The 17694-nt window shown below is 27.6% G+C and overlaps 3 protein-coding genes and 1 long non-coding RNA gene across 7 annotated transcripts; 2 read left to right on the forward strand and 2 right to left on the reverse strand.

Moving 5' to 3' along the window:
• Nucleotides 1–1926: 1926 nt before the first annotated feature.
• Nucleotides 1927–9302, reverse strand: Argk1 (Arginine kinase 1). Of its 2 annotated transcripts, none has more exons than XM_074255419.1 (4): nt 9149–9302; nt 4252–4609; nt 3256–3630; nt 1927–3164 (listed from the first exon to the last, which is right to left on the reverse strand). In XM_074255419.1, the coding sequence occupies exons 2-4, from the start codon at nt 4594–4596 to the stop codon at nt 2817–2819; spliced, it is 1068 nt and encodes a 355-aa protein (XP_074111520.1). In that variant the 5' UTR covers nt 4597–4609; nt 9149–9302; the 3' UTR covers nt 1927–2816. The 2 variants fall into 2 exon arrangements, with proteins under 2 accessions (XP_074111520.1, XP_074111519.1); XM_074255418.1 differs by lacking the exon at nt 9149–9302 and adding an exon at nt 5444–5630 and having other exon boundaries at nt 2084–3164.
• A 208-nt stretch (nt 9303–9510) lies between these two features.
• On the forward strand, nt 9511–11161 carry LOC141535484 (uncharacterized). Its single transcript, XR_012480597.1, has 3 exons — nt 9511–9816; nt 10402–10712; nt 10794–11161. It is a non-coding gene; the product is annotated as an uncharacterized LOC141535484 (long non-coding RNA).
• Nucleotides 11162–13082: 1921 nt separating this feature from the next.
• On the reverse strand, nt 13083–17594 carry LOC141534270 (uncharacterized). Of its 3 annotated transcripts, none has more exons than XM_074253526.1 (5): nt 17273–17594; nt 16464–16894; nt 16143–16395; nt 15730–15888; nt 13083–13212 (listed from the first exon to the last, which is right to left on the reverse strand). In XM_074253526.1, the coding sequence occupies exons 1-5, from the start codon at nt 17573–17575 to the stop codon at nt 13207–13209; spliced, it is 1152 nt and encodes a 383-aa protein (XP_074109627.1). In that variant the 5' UTR covers nt 17576–17594; the 3' UTR covers nt 13083–13206. The 3 variants fall into 3 exon arrangements, with proteins under 3 accessions (XP_074109627.1, XP_074109629.1, XP_074109626.1); XM_074253525.1 differs by lacking the exon at nt 13083–13212 and adding an exon at nt 15173–15589; XM_074253528.1 differs by lacking the exon at nt 15730–15888 and having other exon boundaries at nt 13106–13212.
• Nucleotides 13328–15085, forward strand: LOC141534271 (uncharacterized). The gene is made up of 4 exons (XM_074253529.1): nt 13328–13465; nt 14484–14594; nt 14657–14797; nt 14861–15085. Exons 2-4 carry the CDS (start codon nt 14494–14496, stop codon nt 15012–15014), a joined length of 396 nt encoding a protein of 131 aa, XP_074109630.1. The 5' UTR covers nt 13328–13465; nt 14484–14493; the 3' UTR covers nt 15015–15085.
• Nucleotides 17595–17694: the final 100 nt, after the last annotated feature.

Genomic DNA, 17694 nt, shown 5'->3' on the forward strand with positions numbered 1-17694 from the left:
TCAAAAAAAATTTTTTTTTTTGTAATTATAGAATAAAGGACAAAAACCAGTGAGATATTTGCTATTTTCAGTGACATAAATTAAAATCTGTCAGGTGTTTTGAGTATGAGACAAACAACTATTTTTAACTAAAGAAATAAAATAATAAAACAGGAATTTTATAAAAAAAAATGTAAATAGAAATTCAATGATTATAAAAACAATTTTTAAAATTTTGAGAGAATTTGCATTTTTATAAATTTTTATAAAAGATAAGTACATAATTATTATTTCTCAAATTAAAATATTGAAAGTTTTAATTAATTTTATTCAATTAATTAATTTATTTTTTTAAATTATAATTTTAGATTTTTCAGAATGTCAAGATTGAAGTTGAGTGAACTCTAGTCTTCCGGCTGCCGGTAACTAAAAAAATAGCGCGTAAATTAAAATTTTTTTATCTCTTCCCAAAGAGAGACAATAAATAAATTTTTCTTTTGCTATTTGGAATACATTATCAACAGCTTATCGCGTCAATGTCTCAATAACAATACATACTAACTAAATTATCTTATCGTAGAGAGTAAATAGATTTCTTGATATCCCCTTCACTTCTTATTAATTTACGCGGTTATTATTTTACTCTATACTTAGGATGTCACAACGGAAAGGTGGTTGCTTCACCTCTCTGTTTCTTCAAAACACCACAAATATGTGATAATCTTAAAACTAGTTTTCTTTACTCACTGCCATCTCACACATAAGTGTTACTATTTGCATTAAAATGCAATAAGTCAAAAATATAATTTGTACAAAATTAAGAAGTTGATATAGGGTCAGAGGTAACCGATTAAGACAATCAATTTCATTTTATTTCTGTGATAGTATTGTAAGTAAAGTAAGTTTTATACAACTACAACTGTGCAGTGAATCTCATGAGTCTTGTAAATAAGTAAATAAATAAATAAATAAATGATGATAATAATATAATAGAGATAATGACTGAAGGCTTTTCATTTGTCACTTTCTCTGTCACTGATCGAGTAATGGAGACTGAGTATTTGGAGTCTTCTTGGAAAAATAGAATGCAGTTTTTAAAACGACGAGTTGTTTATTTATTTAGAGAAGTAACGAGTAGATATAGGAAGAAAAAAGGATACAGTAGATTTCTCACCGATGAAGAAAAAAGGTATGTTTTTTTTTTATTTCAATTACTAAATTAAAATTTTTAAATTACTACACAGAAAAAAAAATAAGTTGAATCAAGAAAAAAATTCTTAAAACAAGAAAATAATTTTTAAGAGTTTTATTGTCTTGGATCAAGAAGAAAAATTTTTGAATCAAGTAAAATTTACTTAAACTAAGAAAAATTTCTATGAAAATTAAGTCAGCCGACTTTTAAAAATTTATTATAATTTTTTTTATTGAAAAATTATTAAAAAAAAATATTATTTGTAAAAAACTTGAATAACTTTAAGTGCAATTTAAAAAAAATTTTTTAAAAGTTTTTTGTTCCAACTTAATGAATGAAAAAAAAATTTTTAAAGTTCAAACATCGGCTAACTTTAGTATTGTAAAATTTCTTAGTTCAAGAATTTTTCTTGTGTAGTCCTCATTTTGGTTTCATTTAATTTGATTAAAAATTCAGAATTAAATTATTAAAAATGCAAAAAAATAATACATTTTCTTTATAAAAAAATTCTTATCAATTTTATCATATCTTCGAGCTATAAGGTATCATAAAAATTTTTTTATATCAAAAAAATTTCACACCAATTTCTTAGTGTACTTAATAAAAAAAAAAAAAAAAAAAAAAACCATTTAATTTACAGGTGGTTAGCAAATGCCGAATACGATATATCGACTAGAACCAGCATACCATACAACAGTTGTTGACGTAATTGAATTAATAAATCATTGTTACATAGTTATAAATAAAAATTAACATTTAATATATTGTATCAGGTGTAATTTTTTTTATTTGTGTTCTCAATTAGCATTCAGTACATCGACGTTTGTTTTACAACTTTAAAACTTTAAATAATTAAATTTATCTTTTTCTCTGTTAACAGAAGGTACTCTCGTGTGGTGTTAGTCGGTGTAGAAAAAAAAAAATATTTTGTTTTATTTATCATTTTATTTATCATCGCTATGTTCTTAATAACTAATGCAAGCGACTAGTCAACATTAACATCAATTGCGATTTAAATAACTGCGAGCTTATTGACAACAATAAAACTATTGCAATTAAAATTTAATTGTTTTTTTCAAATAATAATAAACAGCGTAAAGTGCAATTTAAATAATAAATAACAACCTATTAATTAATTGTTTTATTATTTACTTTAAGCTTAACGTTGTTTACTTTTGATTACTTACTTTTAAATTTTATTAATTAAATTTTTAGCTGCACACTAGACTTGCATTAACAGACGTGTAATTTTTTTTTTTAAATAATTACATTTAAAAAAAAAATTAATATTCCATTTTAAATTATAAATAAACTTAACTGTGCGCAAGCATTGAAAAACAATTTATTTTTTCTAAGCTTGGTAACTAGTTTGTAATTGGTAACACTAAACCAACAAATTTCATTAATTAATATTAATATCAACTTGTTTGTTTATTTAATTATTTTAAAAATTTTTTTTTTTTTTTTTAATGTATCATCAGTCGATAATATTAACTTGACTGAGGAACCGCGCAATTATTGTACAGAATAATCGTATGTACTGTACTAAGGAATATTATGGGTTGTTTGATTATTTTTGGGGTAATAAAAGCGCGATCACATTTTCAGAGACAAAAAAATGTTATTTGTTTTAAATAAAAGACGCTTAAAGCTCTTTCTCGATCTTGATAAGCTCGGCAATACCGTCGTGCATTTCTTTAACGGCCTGGTACTCAGTAAGACCAAGACGACGCTTGTTTGAGATGTCGTAGATTCCACCCTCGGCTTCGGTGTGCTCTCCGCGGGTTCCACGAACTTGAAGGTTGAATTTACCGGCAACTTCCTCGAGCTTGGCTTTGTTGGCGGCCAATTTTGGCAACTTGATGTGCACTGAAGCACGGACGGTGGTTCCAAGGTTCGTGGGGCAGAAGGTCAAGAAACCGAACCGGTCATGGTGAGAGAAAGGCAATCGCTTCTCGATGTCGTTTACTGCAGTCACCAAACGGCGGTAAACCTGAATTTAAATAAATAATTTATCAATTATTAAAACATATTTAATTAATTAATTAATAATTAAATTATAGGCTGATCAATTGATATGTTACCTGTCCAAGATCTCCACCCATCTGCATTGAAATAATACGCAAGTGATCTTCTTCGTTGCACCAGACGAGGAAAGTCTTAGCATCGTTGTGGTAAATACCACGACCGGTTGGCCAGAATCGGCAGGCGTTGGCAGCCTGGAGGAAACGATCTCCCTCTTTGAAGAGGAAGTGGTCGTCAATGAGCTTCTGTTGAACTTCTTTGCTCATTCCAGTTAATGGGTAGAAGGTTCCCTTGAGCTCACCCTCCAGTCCGCCTAAGGTGCTTGACACTTTTTCTTCCATCTCTTTGTACTGCGCTTCGGTCAAGCATGGGTTGAAAGGGTAACCGTCGAGAGAACGACCGCATCTCACACGGGTTGATACGATGTACTCGCCCTGGATAAATACATTATTATCAGTTTAGTTTGATAATAATTTATTGTAACTTATTCTTTATAAGCGCATATAGAATAAAAAAAAATTTTTTTTTTTAATAGACGTGACATTTTCATTTCATATTTATAAAAATAAATTTGTTCTAATTATTAATAACCGATAAACAGTACTCTTGTTTTTTATCCTCAGCAGAAAAGTGTTCTATAAATATGAAAATGTATAGAACTTAATGTAAAATATAAATATAATGAAAAAAAAAAAATTAATTTGATTCAAGAGAAAAATTTTTGAACCAAAAAATTTAATTATGAAATATTGGTTAAAAAATGTTTCTTGATTATCAAGTTAATTTTTTTTTTTTTTTAATGTAAAAATTTTGTAATATTTTAGATGTATTAATTACTGACACTTGCAATTTTATTTCAAAAAAAAAAAAAAAAAAAAAAAAAAACAAATCAACTCTAATAAGTTAATAAATATAATTTTTGAATTATAAATTTTAAAATAATTGATTTTTTTAGATTTTATTTTTTTAATTAGAATAAAATTGCAAGTATCCAACAACTAGACCAGGGTCTTTTATCTTATATCTAAAATATATTGAGTATAAAAAATATTTACAGTTGGGTCAAGATTGCCAAGAGTATCAACATCTCCAAAGTCCTTTGGAGGGTGCTTGTCAGTCTTCTTGAATCCACCATGGTAGTCATCGATGATGGGGTCGAAGAGATCACCGAACAGAGTGTAAGACTCGGCATCGGGAGCGTAGATACCGACACCCGAGTCCAAGTTCTCGACTCCGGATTGGATGACATCCAAGAGAGTGCAGCCAAATCCACTCTTCTTGGTTTTCAGGGCGTCGAAGATTTCCTTGGTGAGATGTTTCTTCAGCAGAGATTTGCTGTCGGAGTTTTGGAGCTTGGTGAATCCAGCCTCCAATTTGTCCAATACTGCCTGGTCAACCATGTCGTTTTTTTTGCTGCAATTACAAGATTTTGTTTGTACTTTTGAGCTCATGTTTTCGCGGTTTAAAGAGAAATTATGAAGCAGTGAAGTAGTGAAGAAGAAGATGGATGTATAAATAAGTATGTATATATGTAATTTAACCAGGTTACTATATATAGTTTATAGTACAACTTGTGTTTGTTTTTCGACAGTCAACTGTTGTTGCCAAGATCGTCTTATTTTATTACACTAATTGTTCTAGAGCCTAAGCTCCCTTGTGGCTTTTATTACCTAGCATTAAATCTTAACACCCAATGACAAGATAAATAACCAGTTTATTGTTTCAAGGTCATTCACTCGAGAAATTTAAGCTATCATATTCATTGAGTTGAAACGATTTAATTTTTTGCTGGTTTTCTTCAATCTTTAGAAATCTAAGTTGAAATCATTGAATTAAATAAAATTATAAAAAGTAAAAAATTAGAAAACTTAAATAAATAATCAATATTAAAATTTTTTTACTTTAAATTTAATCAAAAATTTTTTCAATCTCAAAATTTCAATTAACTAATTTATTTTTTTAAATATAAATTTGAGCTAATAAAAAATTTTGTACAGTGAACTTAAAAATTTTTTTCATGTACATACTTGTAAATAATTTTATTTTAACTAAAAATTTAATTAAAAAAAAAAAATTTTAACATCTGCTATTATTTAAAATACTTGTTTTTTTTTTTAATTCCAACAAAAAATTAAAACGTATCTTCCCCCAAATCCAATAATTTTTTTTCACTCGCCAAATGATCTTGAAATACCAAAAAAAAAAAAAAAAACATAAATAAAAAGAGGGTGTGCTTGTGATACGTACTCATCAGCCGGAGCTGTATCCTTGGACGTGCATCCACCCATGATTGATAAAAAATCAACTTACTCAAAGCACGTGCACTTATTTAAAAAAATCCTCGTAAAAAATATAAAAAAGTCAACTAATATTATCTAAAATTAGTGGTCCCAATCCCAACACCGTAAATCACTGAATCATATAATATAATATATCTTCGTAAATTGTAAATTATCAATATATAATACAATAATAGTATTAAATATAAATATTTATATGTATATACGTATAAATGCAAGTAAAGTAGAAAATACAAAAGTACAAATGCGTAAAGAGGGTGCGGTGCGTAAGAGTCGCGACGTTAAACAGTATTGTACATGTATTACACCGACAACATACAACACAATGCAACCAATTGCTCGTCAAGTATCAAGTACAAAACCACTACACTTTTGTTAAAATCCTTCACCGACACTATCAAGACAAAAGATCTCAACAAAGATAAAGATTATTATATTTATAGTATTATTATACTTAAAAGTCTTGAATGTATATCTTCAGAAGATATACACGTATAAATGAATGTATATATGTATATACTTTCAAAGTTAGGTATAAAATTATCAGTAAATAGTAAATTTATCTCAAAAATACGGACTCTCGTTACGGACTAGACGTTCGGAAAGTTCTCACACTGGTAGCCTAAAATATAAAAGTCTAGATTAGATGATGTAAACACAAATCACTTTTATTTTATTTGTTAATTTATCTGGTGTGTAATATGTACGTTGATCTTTTCAGATATAGCAGTCGATCTTGTCTTTTTATTGAGAATTTTAAGTGTAGCACCAACAGAATGTTCCAACAAAGAGTGATGAAGAGTCAAGTAAAAAGTCCTGGTCTTTGAACGTTGAACGTACGAGCTAATAGTGTAACTATAACGCTAGTAGTATCTAGTAGTATATAGTAGGGTGGGGCACAAAGCCAGCAGAGCCTGGTAACAGAACACCCTCTGTCTGTTACTCTCCATATCCGCGATGGGAATCCGTGCCCGTCGCGCAGTCTATAAGCTGATACAGTGCGCACTGGATTCCAGGGTGGCTCCTGCCGGGTACGCACCGATTTAAAGCTGCTAACTTCATAAAAACCCAGCGGAAAATTCAACTACGATGGAACAGGATTTATATATATATATATATATATATATATATATACATGTAATCTGTAGATGGCGGATTGAATGTAAGTATACAACTATGACTGAACTACCATATTCAACTACTGGGTACTGGAGTATAGTATACCTGCACCCGAACCCAACGGTCGATAGTGCGACGCATCCTTACTCGTGAAAAACGTACCCTGTCACCTGACACGCTTGCGCATTTAATGATTTTTTTTTTTTTTAACAGGCAATTGTTATTTACAACAATTATAAAATATTAATTGTTATCTTTATTGATGTTATTCTGCGATAAGATAGTGATTGCTAAATTCCAAGGATTAGTTTATAAATGTGCAATTAAATTAAAATTTACAAGAGAAGAAATTATTTTTTTATGACATTAAATTTAACTGTTGTAAATTTTTTTTTAACAAAAAAATCATTAAAAAAACGAACGTGTAGAAATTTAAATTAATTAAAAATGCAATTTTTTAGAAATAATATTTTTGTTAATGAAAATTAAAAAATTGTCAAGTGACAGCTAACTTTAATGTCATTATTTTTTTTATGAATAAATATCAATTAAAAGAAGTTAGCCGATTAGAAATTGTAAGAATTGTTTTTTTATTAAAAATTATTACAAAAAAATAAAAAAAAAATTTCATTTTTGAAAAATTATGTGCAATTTTTTAAAAATATTTTTTAGTTATTCAATAAATTAAAAATTATCAAAAAATTAAAAACGTCCGTTAATTTTATTATTATATGATGAGAATCAATTTAGCAGATAATAATTAATTAAAAAAATTTTTTCAATAAATAAATTATGGAAAAAAAAATGAGAACAAAAAATTGAAATTTAGAAAATTAAAAAAGTAAAAACAAGGTTCCAACGCACAATTTAATTTTTTTTTTTTAATGAAGATGATACTCTGAAGAAAAAATAATTAAAAGATATGTATAAAAATGTATGTTAAATTTAAAGTAATAGAAAAAAATGGTATGATATATCTTCTTTTTTCAGTGTCATAAATATTGAACTAACCTGGCCGTGAAAAATGTACGAAGAAATTGAGCTCTAAATCCGATGTCTTTACTGTGATATTGATTGGTTATGTTCATGCACACCAAAGACAATTTATATATATTTTTAAAATCGAATTTCAGCATTGACACAGGAAATACTAAACTGGTATTCTTTAACGTGATGGGATTTACTGATATGATATAAAGAGACGAGAAGTGAAGGGTAAAAATATTGTGACGCTCGGCGAGAATTTATTTTTGGATAAGTACTGCTGTACACATGTAGCTTACATAGTTGTCTAATGATTCCCAGGGGTTCGTGATGGACTTGACTCTGATTCGTTCCGAGAATAGCGTACCAGGCTCTTCCTTTCTTTTTTTTTTTTTTCTATTACATTCCAAATATTCTAACTTAGAAAAGAAGCTATAGACAACTAACGGTATCGTATAACATTGTATGCATTACTATTTTATTTAATATATTTATTTTAAATAGAAAAATAAATTTTTTAATGAGTTAAATTTGTAAAAAATTAATTATATAATTTTTTTTCATTTAAATTTAATCCAAAAAATAAATTGTCGGATGTCTGTAATTTTTAGAGTCATAAAATTAATAACTTTTAAGATTAAAACTGCGAAGATAAGACCAAGAAGAAATTTTAATATTAAAACCCACAATTAATTATGTGTTGTAGTAAAAAGATGAGCCGAAATTACGATGATAAATTTAGTAGCTCGTAATATCAGCTTGTTCATACTGATGTACATACTTGACGCGCATAAATGATCAATTTCCGTTTTAAATTACTGGGCATAGTATATATAATGCGTCATTTAAAACTGTGTCTAGTGTCATCCAGGCAAATCTTTCAAATTTTCTCATATTAGCACATTCAGAACGCTTATGCCTGCCAGAATAAATAAAATTTATTTATTTTGTTCATTATTATGGTTGTTATTATCAAGAAATACAATACTATCGATATCTGACATACCAAAGATATATCCAGCGATCGAATTTATATTATCAGATTATTTATCGCTCAACTCAAATATTTTATCAACATACATACTATCAACTTGATTTACTAACTTTTACTAAAATTTATTAGTCTGAGTGTCTGATTGCAAGCCACAGACTCATCACCAATTACAAATGTCTACGCTATTTAAATCCAGGAAGATTAAAAATAACCAGAGAAAGTTTTAAAAAATATCATTTTAATGAAAGGGTAGAGCGCGGTGATCACGAGTTATGTAACGACTGCACCCACTAAAAAATAATATCCAAATAATTGGACTGTGAAATTTTATACATTAATTATTATATTAAATGATACTACTTATTATTATTTTATTAAATCTATAGTCACTTATTGATTTTAAATTACAGATTCTAACGTCATAGTGCTTTACAAAACCAGTAAGAAAAAATCCACAAAATTGAAGAAATAAAAAAAAACCGAATTTGAAAAATGAAGCAAACAAGAAAGAGATTTGTTGAGAAAAAAAAAAAATAAGAGTAAAAATAAACTCACCCTTGCAGCTGAATGAAAAGAATACAGAAGAACAAGCTTAGTAGCAGAGATGCAGGAAGAAAATAGAAACTTCAACTTTAGTTTATTATTGATAAATAATTTAATATATAAATATTAAATATATACGTGTCGAGGAACACGGATCGGAACGAAATGCGTTCTCTGAGTTTGGCTTCGACTACTCGGACTATCGGGTCTCTTCTACACTCTTCTACTCACAAAACCTCCCTCTCCCTCTCTGCCTATAGCTTATTCTTGCGCCCCGCCGAGTACCGATTTACTGGGTCTATACATAGTAGTACCACACTATAATCTATACATATATATATATACACACGTGCATAGACATTTATAAAACATACCAATACCAATACATACTTGGTACTATTCAGCCCTTCTTTCACGGCAACCGTTGGCCTTCAACTCCCACTTAGACAGAATCGCTCATTGAATTTAGTGTTCATCAATTTCCGGTTCATTATTATTGTCACTCTATTATTATTATCATTACCAATAATATCTCATTTCCTGAACAAATCTATGCTCTGTGTCTAAGCAGCTCATCGGGTTTCACACGTTCAAGGACTATTAGTCTGGCTGTAAGCTAATTTAAAAACTCGTTAAATTGCATTAGTCTTATTAAACCTAGAAGACAACAAAAAATCCAGGTAAATTTTAATACAGATTATATATATATACATTTATATGTGCAGAGAATCAAAGTATCAATGTTACGAAATCAGCTGTTATATGCGCGGTTGCTCTAGGTCATGCAGCTATCATCCCACTCAATTTCCACCACCTACCACCCTTTTTTCTCAGCATCACTTACTTTGCGCAGCTGCTTGCCAACCCTCTACATTAAAGCATACATGTATTGTCTCTTTATACTCGAGATGCAAACTTGATCTCACAACTCGTGGGAAAATGAGGGTCACGATTGCTAAATCAATATTATGTGGTCATAATTATGTCTGTCTATTTCGAGCCTATACTTCTTTTATCTCATTAGATCATTTTATTTTATTTTATTTTATTAAATTAATTTAATTTAATTCAATTTAATTGGATAGAGTTTAAATTAAATTTTTTTTTGATTAAAATTTTACTTAAAAAATAAAAAAAAAATTTTCACATGTAAAAAACTTAAAAAACTATTAATGCAATTTTTTATAAATATCTTTTTAGTTGTAATTTAATTAATAAAAATAATCAAAAATTTTTTGATTAATTGAATTTTTTTGATTTTTCAGAAGTCTATTTCTTCAATTATCAAGGTGATGACTGTTTTTACTCAAGTATTTCCGTAATTATGAAATATATAATGATAATAAAGTTAGACTTATGTAAAAACGCCCACTATGTGAAGAGAGCCTTTATTTAAAGACCTTGGCAAGTGCCAAAGGCCTTCAACCTAGTCTAAAAAACAACAATCCTATGAGATTATAATTCGTTAAAATTTTTCAGTGTTGGCACCTGCTTTTATTTAAATCTAAATAATATTTCGATTATCAAATAACTCAAAGTCCTTCACTTTGTTTTAAAAAATCTTTATTTATTGTTGGTAAAAATTTATTATATTTATTTTTTATTTATATATAAATTAGTTGTAATGATAAATTCTTCGTTTTTTAATTTTTTTCAGGTGTATAAATTACTGATGAGCCTTATTATGTAACTAAGTAATGTTTTTTCGGGCTTTGTTTTATTTATAAAAATAAATTATCTGGCAAGGCTATGGATATTGAAAATTTATAACCGAGTTGATGTATTTTTGTAAGTTATTAGACTTATTATTATTGTTATTATTACTGTTATTGTTTATAAGAAGAATATTGTCAGGGGTATAGCTATGCGATCGATCAGCCGACCGTGTGTAAGTCCGCGAGTTATGTTTGCATTACTTCGCGACTTAGCTTTTTGTTATTTAATATTTAAATATAATTAGGTTCTAAGTTATAAATGTACTCTGCAAATTGATTTATAATAAACGATTAATAATAAAAGAAGAAATATGTTGATTTTAATGCTCTATTGTTTATGAAACTATGGGTTAGAAGTTACACTTTATTAATAATTTATTAAATATTTTTTTATGAGGCTCTATAACTATTTTTAATTATATCAATAATTATTTATAAATAAATTATTTTATAGTTTCAATTTTATAAAATTGTTTATGACATTTTTAAATTATTAAATACAATGTAAAATTTTAGAGAAAAAAATTACAAATTAATAATTATAAGTAAAATTAAACTTAATTAAAGAAGAAATAAAATTGTACATTGTAATAATTGTAAATTATAAGCACTTTTTATAAATTACAACAAAATCAAATGTAAAGTTACCAGTAGAAGATAAAATACAACCACTTGTAGATACTAGATCAACCGCTGCTTAGATTTCACGTGAAAATTTCGTTATCGACTGCTCGATAACTAAACTATTGTTTAAAAATGATCTAAAATTATTTTTTTAAGACAAATAATATTAATAATAATATAGTTTAATTAAAAAAATTAAGACAGCAAGAGATCAATAATTAAAGAAGAAATAATACAAAAAAAAATACAGCCGAAATGGAAGTAGATTTCAGAATGAATAAAAAAAAAGTTCTAAGATTGTATACAAAAAAAAAAAAAAAACTATAAAAATTTTCTAAAAATAAAACTACTGTAAATTTCACAATTGGCATAGCAGAATAAGACTTAATTTCAAGACTACACACATAATGTGGTAGTCAAATTGAAGCGTATTTAAAGAGCTTTCAGTTACAATTTACAGAGATTCTATACGTTGTCTCATTCAAAAGTTATTTGAGTTAGAAAGTGGAGAATTGTGAATTTTTGAATTTTTGAAAATTTTGAAATCCGGGAATTTCTAAATTACTTGACCGATTAAGCTCATATTGAGTTTGGTGGATCCTTTGTAAATTATAGCAAAATTTTTCAAAAGTTCCGTCATGAGGAACAATGCAATCGTTAGATTTCTATTAAATCTACACATTAAAAAATTTTGCGTCAATGCATGAAAAAATTTTGTGTTAAATATTTAACACTTTTATGTGTAAATTTAATATTTATTGTGTTAAATTAACACAAAAAAATGGTAAATATTTAACACAAAAATTTTTAACGCAAAATTTTTTACTGTGTATTAAAAACAGCATTAATTTGTCAGACACGTGCAAAGAATATCTAAAGCGATAAAAGGTACAATTTTAATCAACAATAAGTAATTTTAAAACCTCCAGAGTATAATTTTCTAGTCGACAACTATTTTCAATGTTTATTTTTCAAAACTGTCAACTATTTCATGCATTATTGTGTCTAAGACGCGTGGCGACACGTGACTTTACCGCAGATCAATTTGTCACTGCTCTTATTTTAAACTAGTCTTCCCATACGTCATCGAGTACAATTATTGGAGTGTGTGTGAATTAAAAAATTTATGATCTGAAATTTAAATAGAAACTCTAGCTCAAGATCTCCGACTCAAGTAATATCATATAAAGTAACACAACAGAGAAAAGTGAGCATGGGAGGAGCCGAGACTATGGATTTTCTGAGGATCAGGTGCAGACACATCTGCAAAATTCCAGCACCATTTATGCGCCAGGAACACTTGAACACTTTTATCGATTTAAAACATCGTGAAGTATGTTTAATTGTTTTAAATGTTTAATTAATATTTTTTTGTATTATTTTCAGGCAATTAATTAGAAGAAATGACAAGAATTTTACTTTACTTCGTGTTTAAGATTTTTTGAACTGATGGAATTGAAATCTTGATTGATAAAAATTTATAAAGAAAAATTGAGGCCTAAATAAAATAAATGGCGGCTTTGACAAAAATAGTAGGCGTGTTATCTGTAATCACGCATGTTGAATCTCAATTGGTGGTCTCAACAAAAAGTTAAATTTGAGGGTGTGGCTTGTTTGAGGGTGGAAACTACCCTTAACCGCGCAGAGTCTCTCTCGTCCCATGGACCAGCGCTAATTCTTATCAGATATCTTATACTCGTTCTCTTGTGTACTTGACAATTTACACAAGTGTTATTGCTGAAAAATAAAAAATTGTTTTAGTTTTGTAAATTTTTAATTTTAAAATAAATACATTTTTAAAAATTAAAAATTATTTTGGAATACTCTCATGTTTTTTTTTTTTTATGTAAATAATTAGAATAAAAAAATATCTATTTTGATAGATTATCAAAAAATATTTATGGAATTGTAATTATGTGATAAAGTGAAATAGTCATAAGTCATAAATAAGAAATATTGTCGCTCTGGAACTATTAAATGGAATATTATAGTAAGTACACGCATCGAATACATACAAATGGCTAGTTTAACATAAAAATTGCCAAAATATTTTCCCGCAGTGTTTACAACTCTTATAAATTTTTAAATTATCTTAAATAACTCATGACTTTTGTACGGAGATATGAAAACGTCGATTTTACACTGATTTTAAGGGTCGAAGCCAAGGGGATATTTTGAGATTTATTTCTGTGCTTTCTATATAAATAAAAAAAAAAACTAAAAAAGGCTTTAATAAAAAAGCAGACTAAAAAGTATAAAATAATTTTTAATGAGTTTAAAAAAAGAAGAAAGATTAACAAATAAATTAATTTTATTGTAAAAAAGCATGAGATGCTTTTTAAGATATTTTAATGACTCAATTTTTATCAATATCAGCCAATAAAAAATTTACAACAATTTATATCAAGCTCCTCACGCTTTTTTAAGCTAAAATTAATATTTTTGTTAATCACAATTCTTGTTTTAAACTCATTAAAAATTATTTTCTACATTTTAGTTTGATTTTTTATTAAACCGCCATTTCTAACTTTTTTAAACAATTATTTATTTTTTACTTTTTCAAGCAATAATTTTTTAAAATTGTAAAACGTAGAAAATGTCTCTGGTTGATTTTGCCCTTAGTCGTATGCTTGTCTCAAAGATTAAGCTTTGCATGCGTCAGGATCGAGACAAACTTATTAAATTATTGTATTATCATCGGTCCTTGATAAATGTGCAAAGTTTCAATTTAATCCGACGTTTTGGTGGCCGGAAATCGAGTTAAAGATTCCGTTACATACATAAACACAGGAAGAACTAATAAAATTATTAAAAGAACGATTAAAAATATAAAATAGTTAATAATAAAATAAAATAAGATTACAATGAAAAATAGATAATTAATTATCTAAATATTTGGCAATTCTTATGGGAAAAAATCAAAGGGGTAAACTATTGATCCGTATAATTAAATCACAACCCTATTTTACCGAATAAAGACAAATATTGAGACAAATAAAATTTTCCAGATAAAAATAAATGAATAACTACAATATTTACAATATTAACTATAAAATGGAGCGTGAAGCATTGCACCCAATAACGACCTGTTGTAATTTGAGCCAGTCTCGCGGTCTTAGGTTTGTAATTTTAATGAAATAAAATTTTTAATTTCGGGTAATAAAAAAAAAAAATTTTGCAGAGAAAGAGAAAATTCAATGAACGTAAGCCACAGCGGCTCTAACGGGATGAATTCAACGGGGTCATTGAGCACACTTTCGAGAGAAGAGCGCCGTCGGCGTAGGAGAGCCACTCAAAAATATCGAACTGCCCACGCAACTCGGTAATGATTTTTAAATTAATAATAAATAAATTGACAAAAATAATTGACAAAAAACTTAACTAGGGAGCGAGTGAGAGTAGAAGCATTCAACTTAGCATTTGCTGAACTGAGAAAATTGCTACCGACTTTGCCGCCCGACAAAAAGCTCTCCAAAATTGAGATTCTTAGGCTGGCTATTTGTTACATCGCGTACCTAAACCACGTACTAGAAGCGTAAATAAGTGTAATTATTTGAATTTTATATTTAATTGACCAGTTTAATAAAGTAATAAGTTTATCTGCGAATAATTAATCAGTTTTATTTATAATTAATTGATTTAAAGCGATCTAGCGGGCATCTGTTCCCCAGAAAACGAGATCGGCAATTCCCTCAGGGTTACTTTAAGCTCACAACTTTTTTTTTCCTTTATGTTGTATTGCATCTACGTTAAGTGAAAAAGAATGAGATTACGGAGGCCAACTTCACGGATCGTCGCCCCTTCTGGCCCCATCAATTCTTTCCCTGTTGTATAGTGTTATATTGTAGTTTCCTAATTCACGAGTACTCCACGATTTAACGTTCCATCGGACCTTAGAGTAATCCAATAAAGATACATCTCAATCCATCAAACTAAATATCTTTTTTTATTGCTCAATTATTGATGATTATCCGCGCGTCTATTTTGTATCAAATTGATTTTCTGCATATAAATGACTAAATCTAGTTTTGCTGGACATTTATATTGTTCAATGGTTATCTTCGTTGCTCAATTGGATTAAAATCACAAGGTAAGTCGTTATTGATCCAGCAAACTGAAAATATTTCATTAAAATATTTATTTTTTTATTTTTTAAATGAAATTAAAAATTTACATCATAAAAATTCATGAAAAAAAATTAATAATGAATTAAATTAAAATTTTTAAATTATTAAAAATAATTTTTATATTTACATTTCGCATAAATTTGTAACTGAGATTTATTAATCCACAAGGTGCGAAAATTAATGGATTTTTAATAATTTGAATTGAAAATCGGTGAATTTCTTCACTGAAATCAGTGTCATGTAATTTTATTTCCAGTTTATGGATTAATTTACCGGTTCGCTTCCACTAAAAAATAATGTTCATTGTTAATTTATAATTTTAATTAATTAAATTATGAAGTTATCAATGAAGTTGTAAGACATTAAAATTTTTTTAACAATGAAATTATTATGAAAAAAATTTAATAAAAAAATTCCACATGTGAAAATTAAAAAAAAATTTTAGAAGTATTTTCCTTATTGTTATAAAAATTAAAAAAATTGACTATTGTCAGCTAACTTCAGTATTATAATTAATTTTATCAATTTGGATTAAAATACCTCACATATTGTTTCGGAACAGGTATAATTGATGAAGATAAATTTAAAACTACTGTGCAAAACCCAACTTGTAAAAATTGTACTGAAGCGTACTTTTAGAATAAATGTTATTTCTTCATTTACATTGAAAGAATATATATTGTAGAGCATTGTTGTTATCAATATAAATGACGAAAGTATTGTCATAATCAATTGACATCCAAATATTTCGGTGATATTATTACAAATATTTGTCAGTTCTAGATGCGCGTCTCTGAAGAAAAAAATTTTATTTAGAAATAAATAAATAAATTTAAATAATTTTATATTTATAAAACTTACTTAAGAATTTTAAAAACAACAAAAGAATGCTCCGGTGTCTTTTGACAAGTAAAATGATTGTTTACTTTTCTATTTAGGTTGATGACTGGTAAATTGTAACTGTATATAATTCGGAACTTCAAAAGCGCTTCGTTAACAGATTTGAAGCGAAGCTTTATGAGTAAAATTAATGAACAGAATGTAAGGTCAATTAAAGTATTAACATGAATCGGATGCTGGATAATAAACGCCATCATAATCTTCCTGAAGAAGCTTTTAATTTGAACACTTGATAATGAAGCTACGATGATGTTAAGTATAAAAACGCTTATTATCCAAATGACGATTAGCTTCAATGAATAATTGTAACTTTTTTGTTTGTTAACGGGTACTCCCAACTGTTCAAGACTTTTGTCTACTTTTGAACTTTTTTTATTGATTATACTCGCTCTCTAAAAAATTAAAAAAAAATGGTCAATGATAGTAAAAAATTCGTGTTACTAATGCCTAAAGGGCGCATCTCAAAATTTTAAAGCCTTTTTGGCTCTAATAATTAATTATGATTAAAAAAAAATGATACGCCCTTTTGGCTTTAGAATTTTTTTGTTTTAGAGCCAAAAGAGCGTGTACAAAAAAAATTTCTTTACTCACTTTTCTAACAGATTTAAATGTTATAAACATTTTTAGATTAGTTGGAGTGAAAAAAAATTTTTATACGTCCTTTTGGCTCTTCAGAGCCCCAAAAGGGCGTAAATGTTGAGATACGCTCTTTTGGAATTAGTAACGCGAATTAACAATGATTGATTAAATTATAAAAAACGGGTACTTACATTTCTATAAAATCGTCCGAAAAAAATATTAACAGCCAGTATTAAAAAATTAACTAAAACAACTAAAAAGTATATTCGAACATTATTGCTAAATGTGTGAACTCTATAGGTGTACCATAATGTTAAATAAGTTAAAATAGAGCCATAAATGCTAATAATGAAAATTAAGTATAAAAATTTTTGAGTAAAATTAAAACCACTTGCAGAATATCTGATTATTTGGTGACCGAAAATCCAGTTGAATGTCAAAATCGGCAACAATGACTCGGTTAAATTTTTTGGTTTGTACTTAATTCCAAACATCGAGAAAATTTTTACTCTGTTGTAATGTTTAATGTATGTAATGTAATGTAATACCAGCAACTAAAAGCGGGCAATTCATTAGTGGTAATTATGATTTTATCTTATGTTCATGTACTTAG

Source organism: Cotesia typhae, unplaced genomic scaffold, assembly GCF_013202065.1.
Source record: "Cotesia typhae breed Kobodo isofemale line unplaced genomic scaffold, CoteBio_Ctyphae scaffold_13, whole genome shotgun sequence".
Classification (NCBI taxonomy): domain Eukaryota; kingdom Metazoa; phylum Arthropoda; class Insecta; order Hymenoptera; family Braconidae; genus Cotesia; species Cotesia typhae.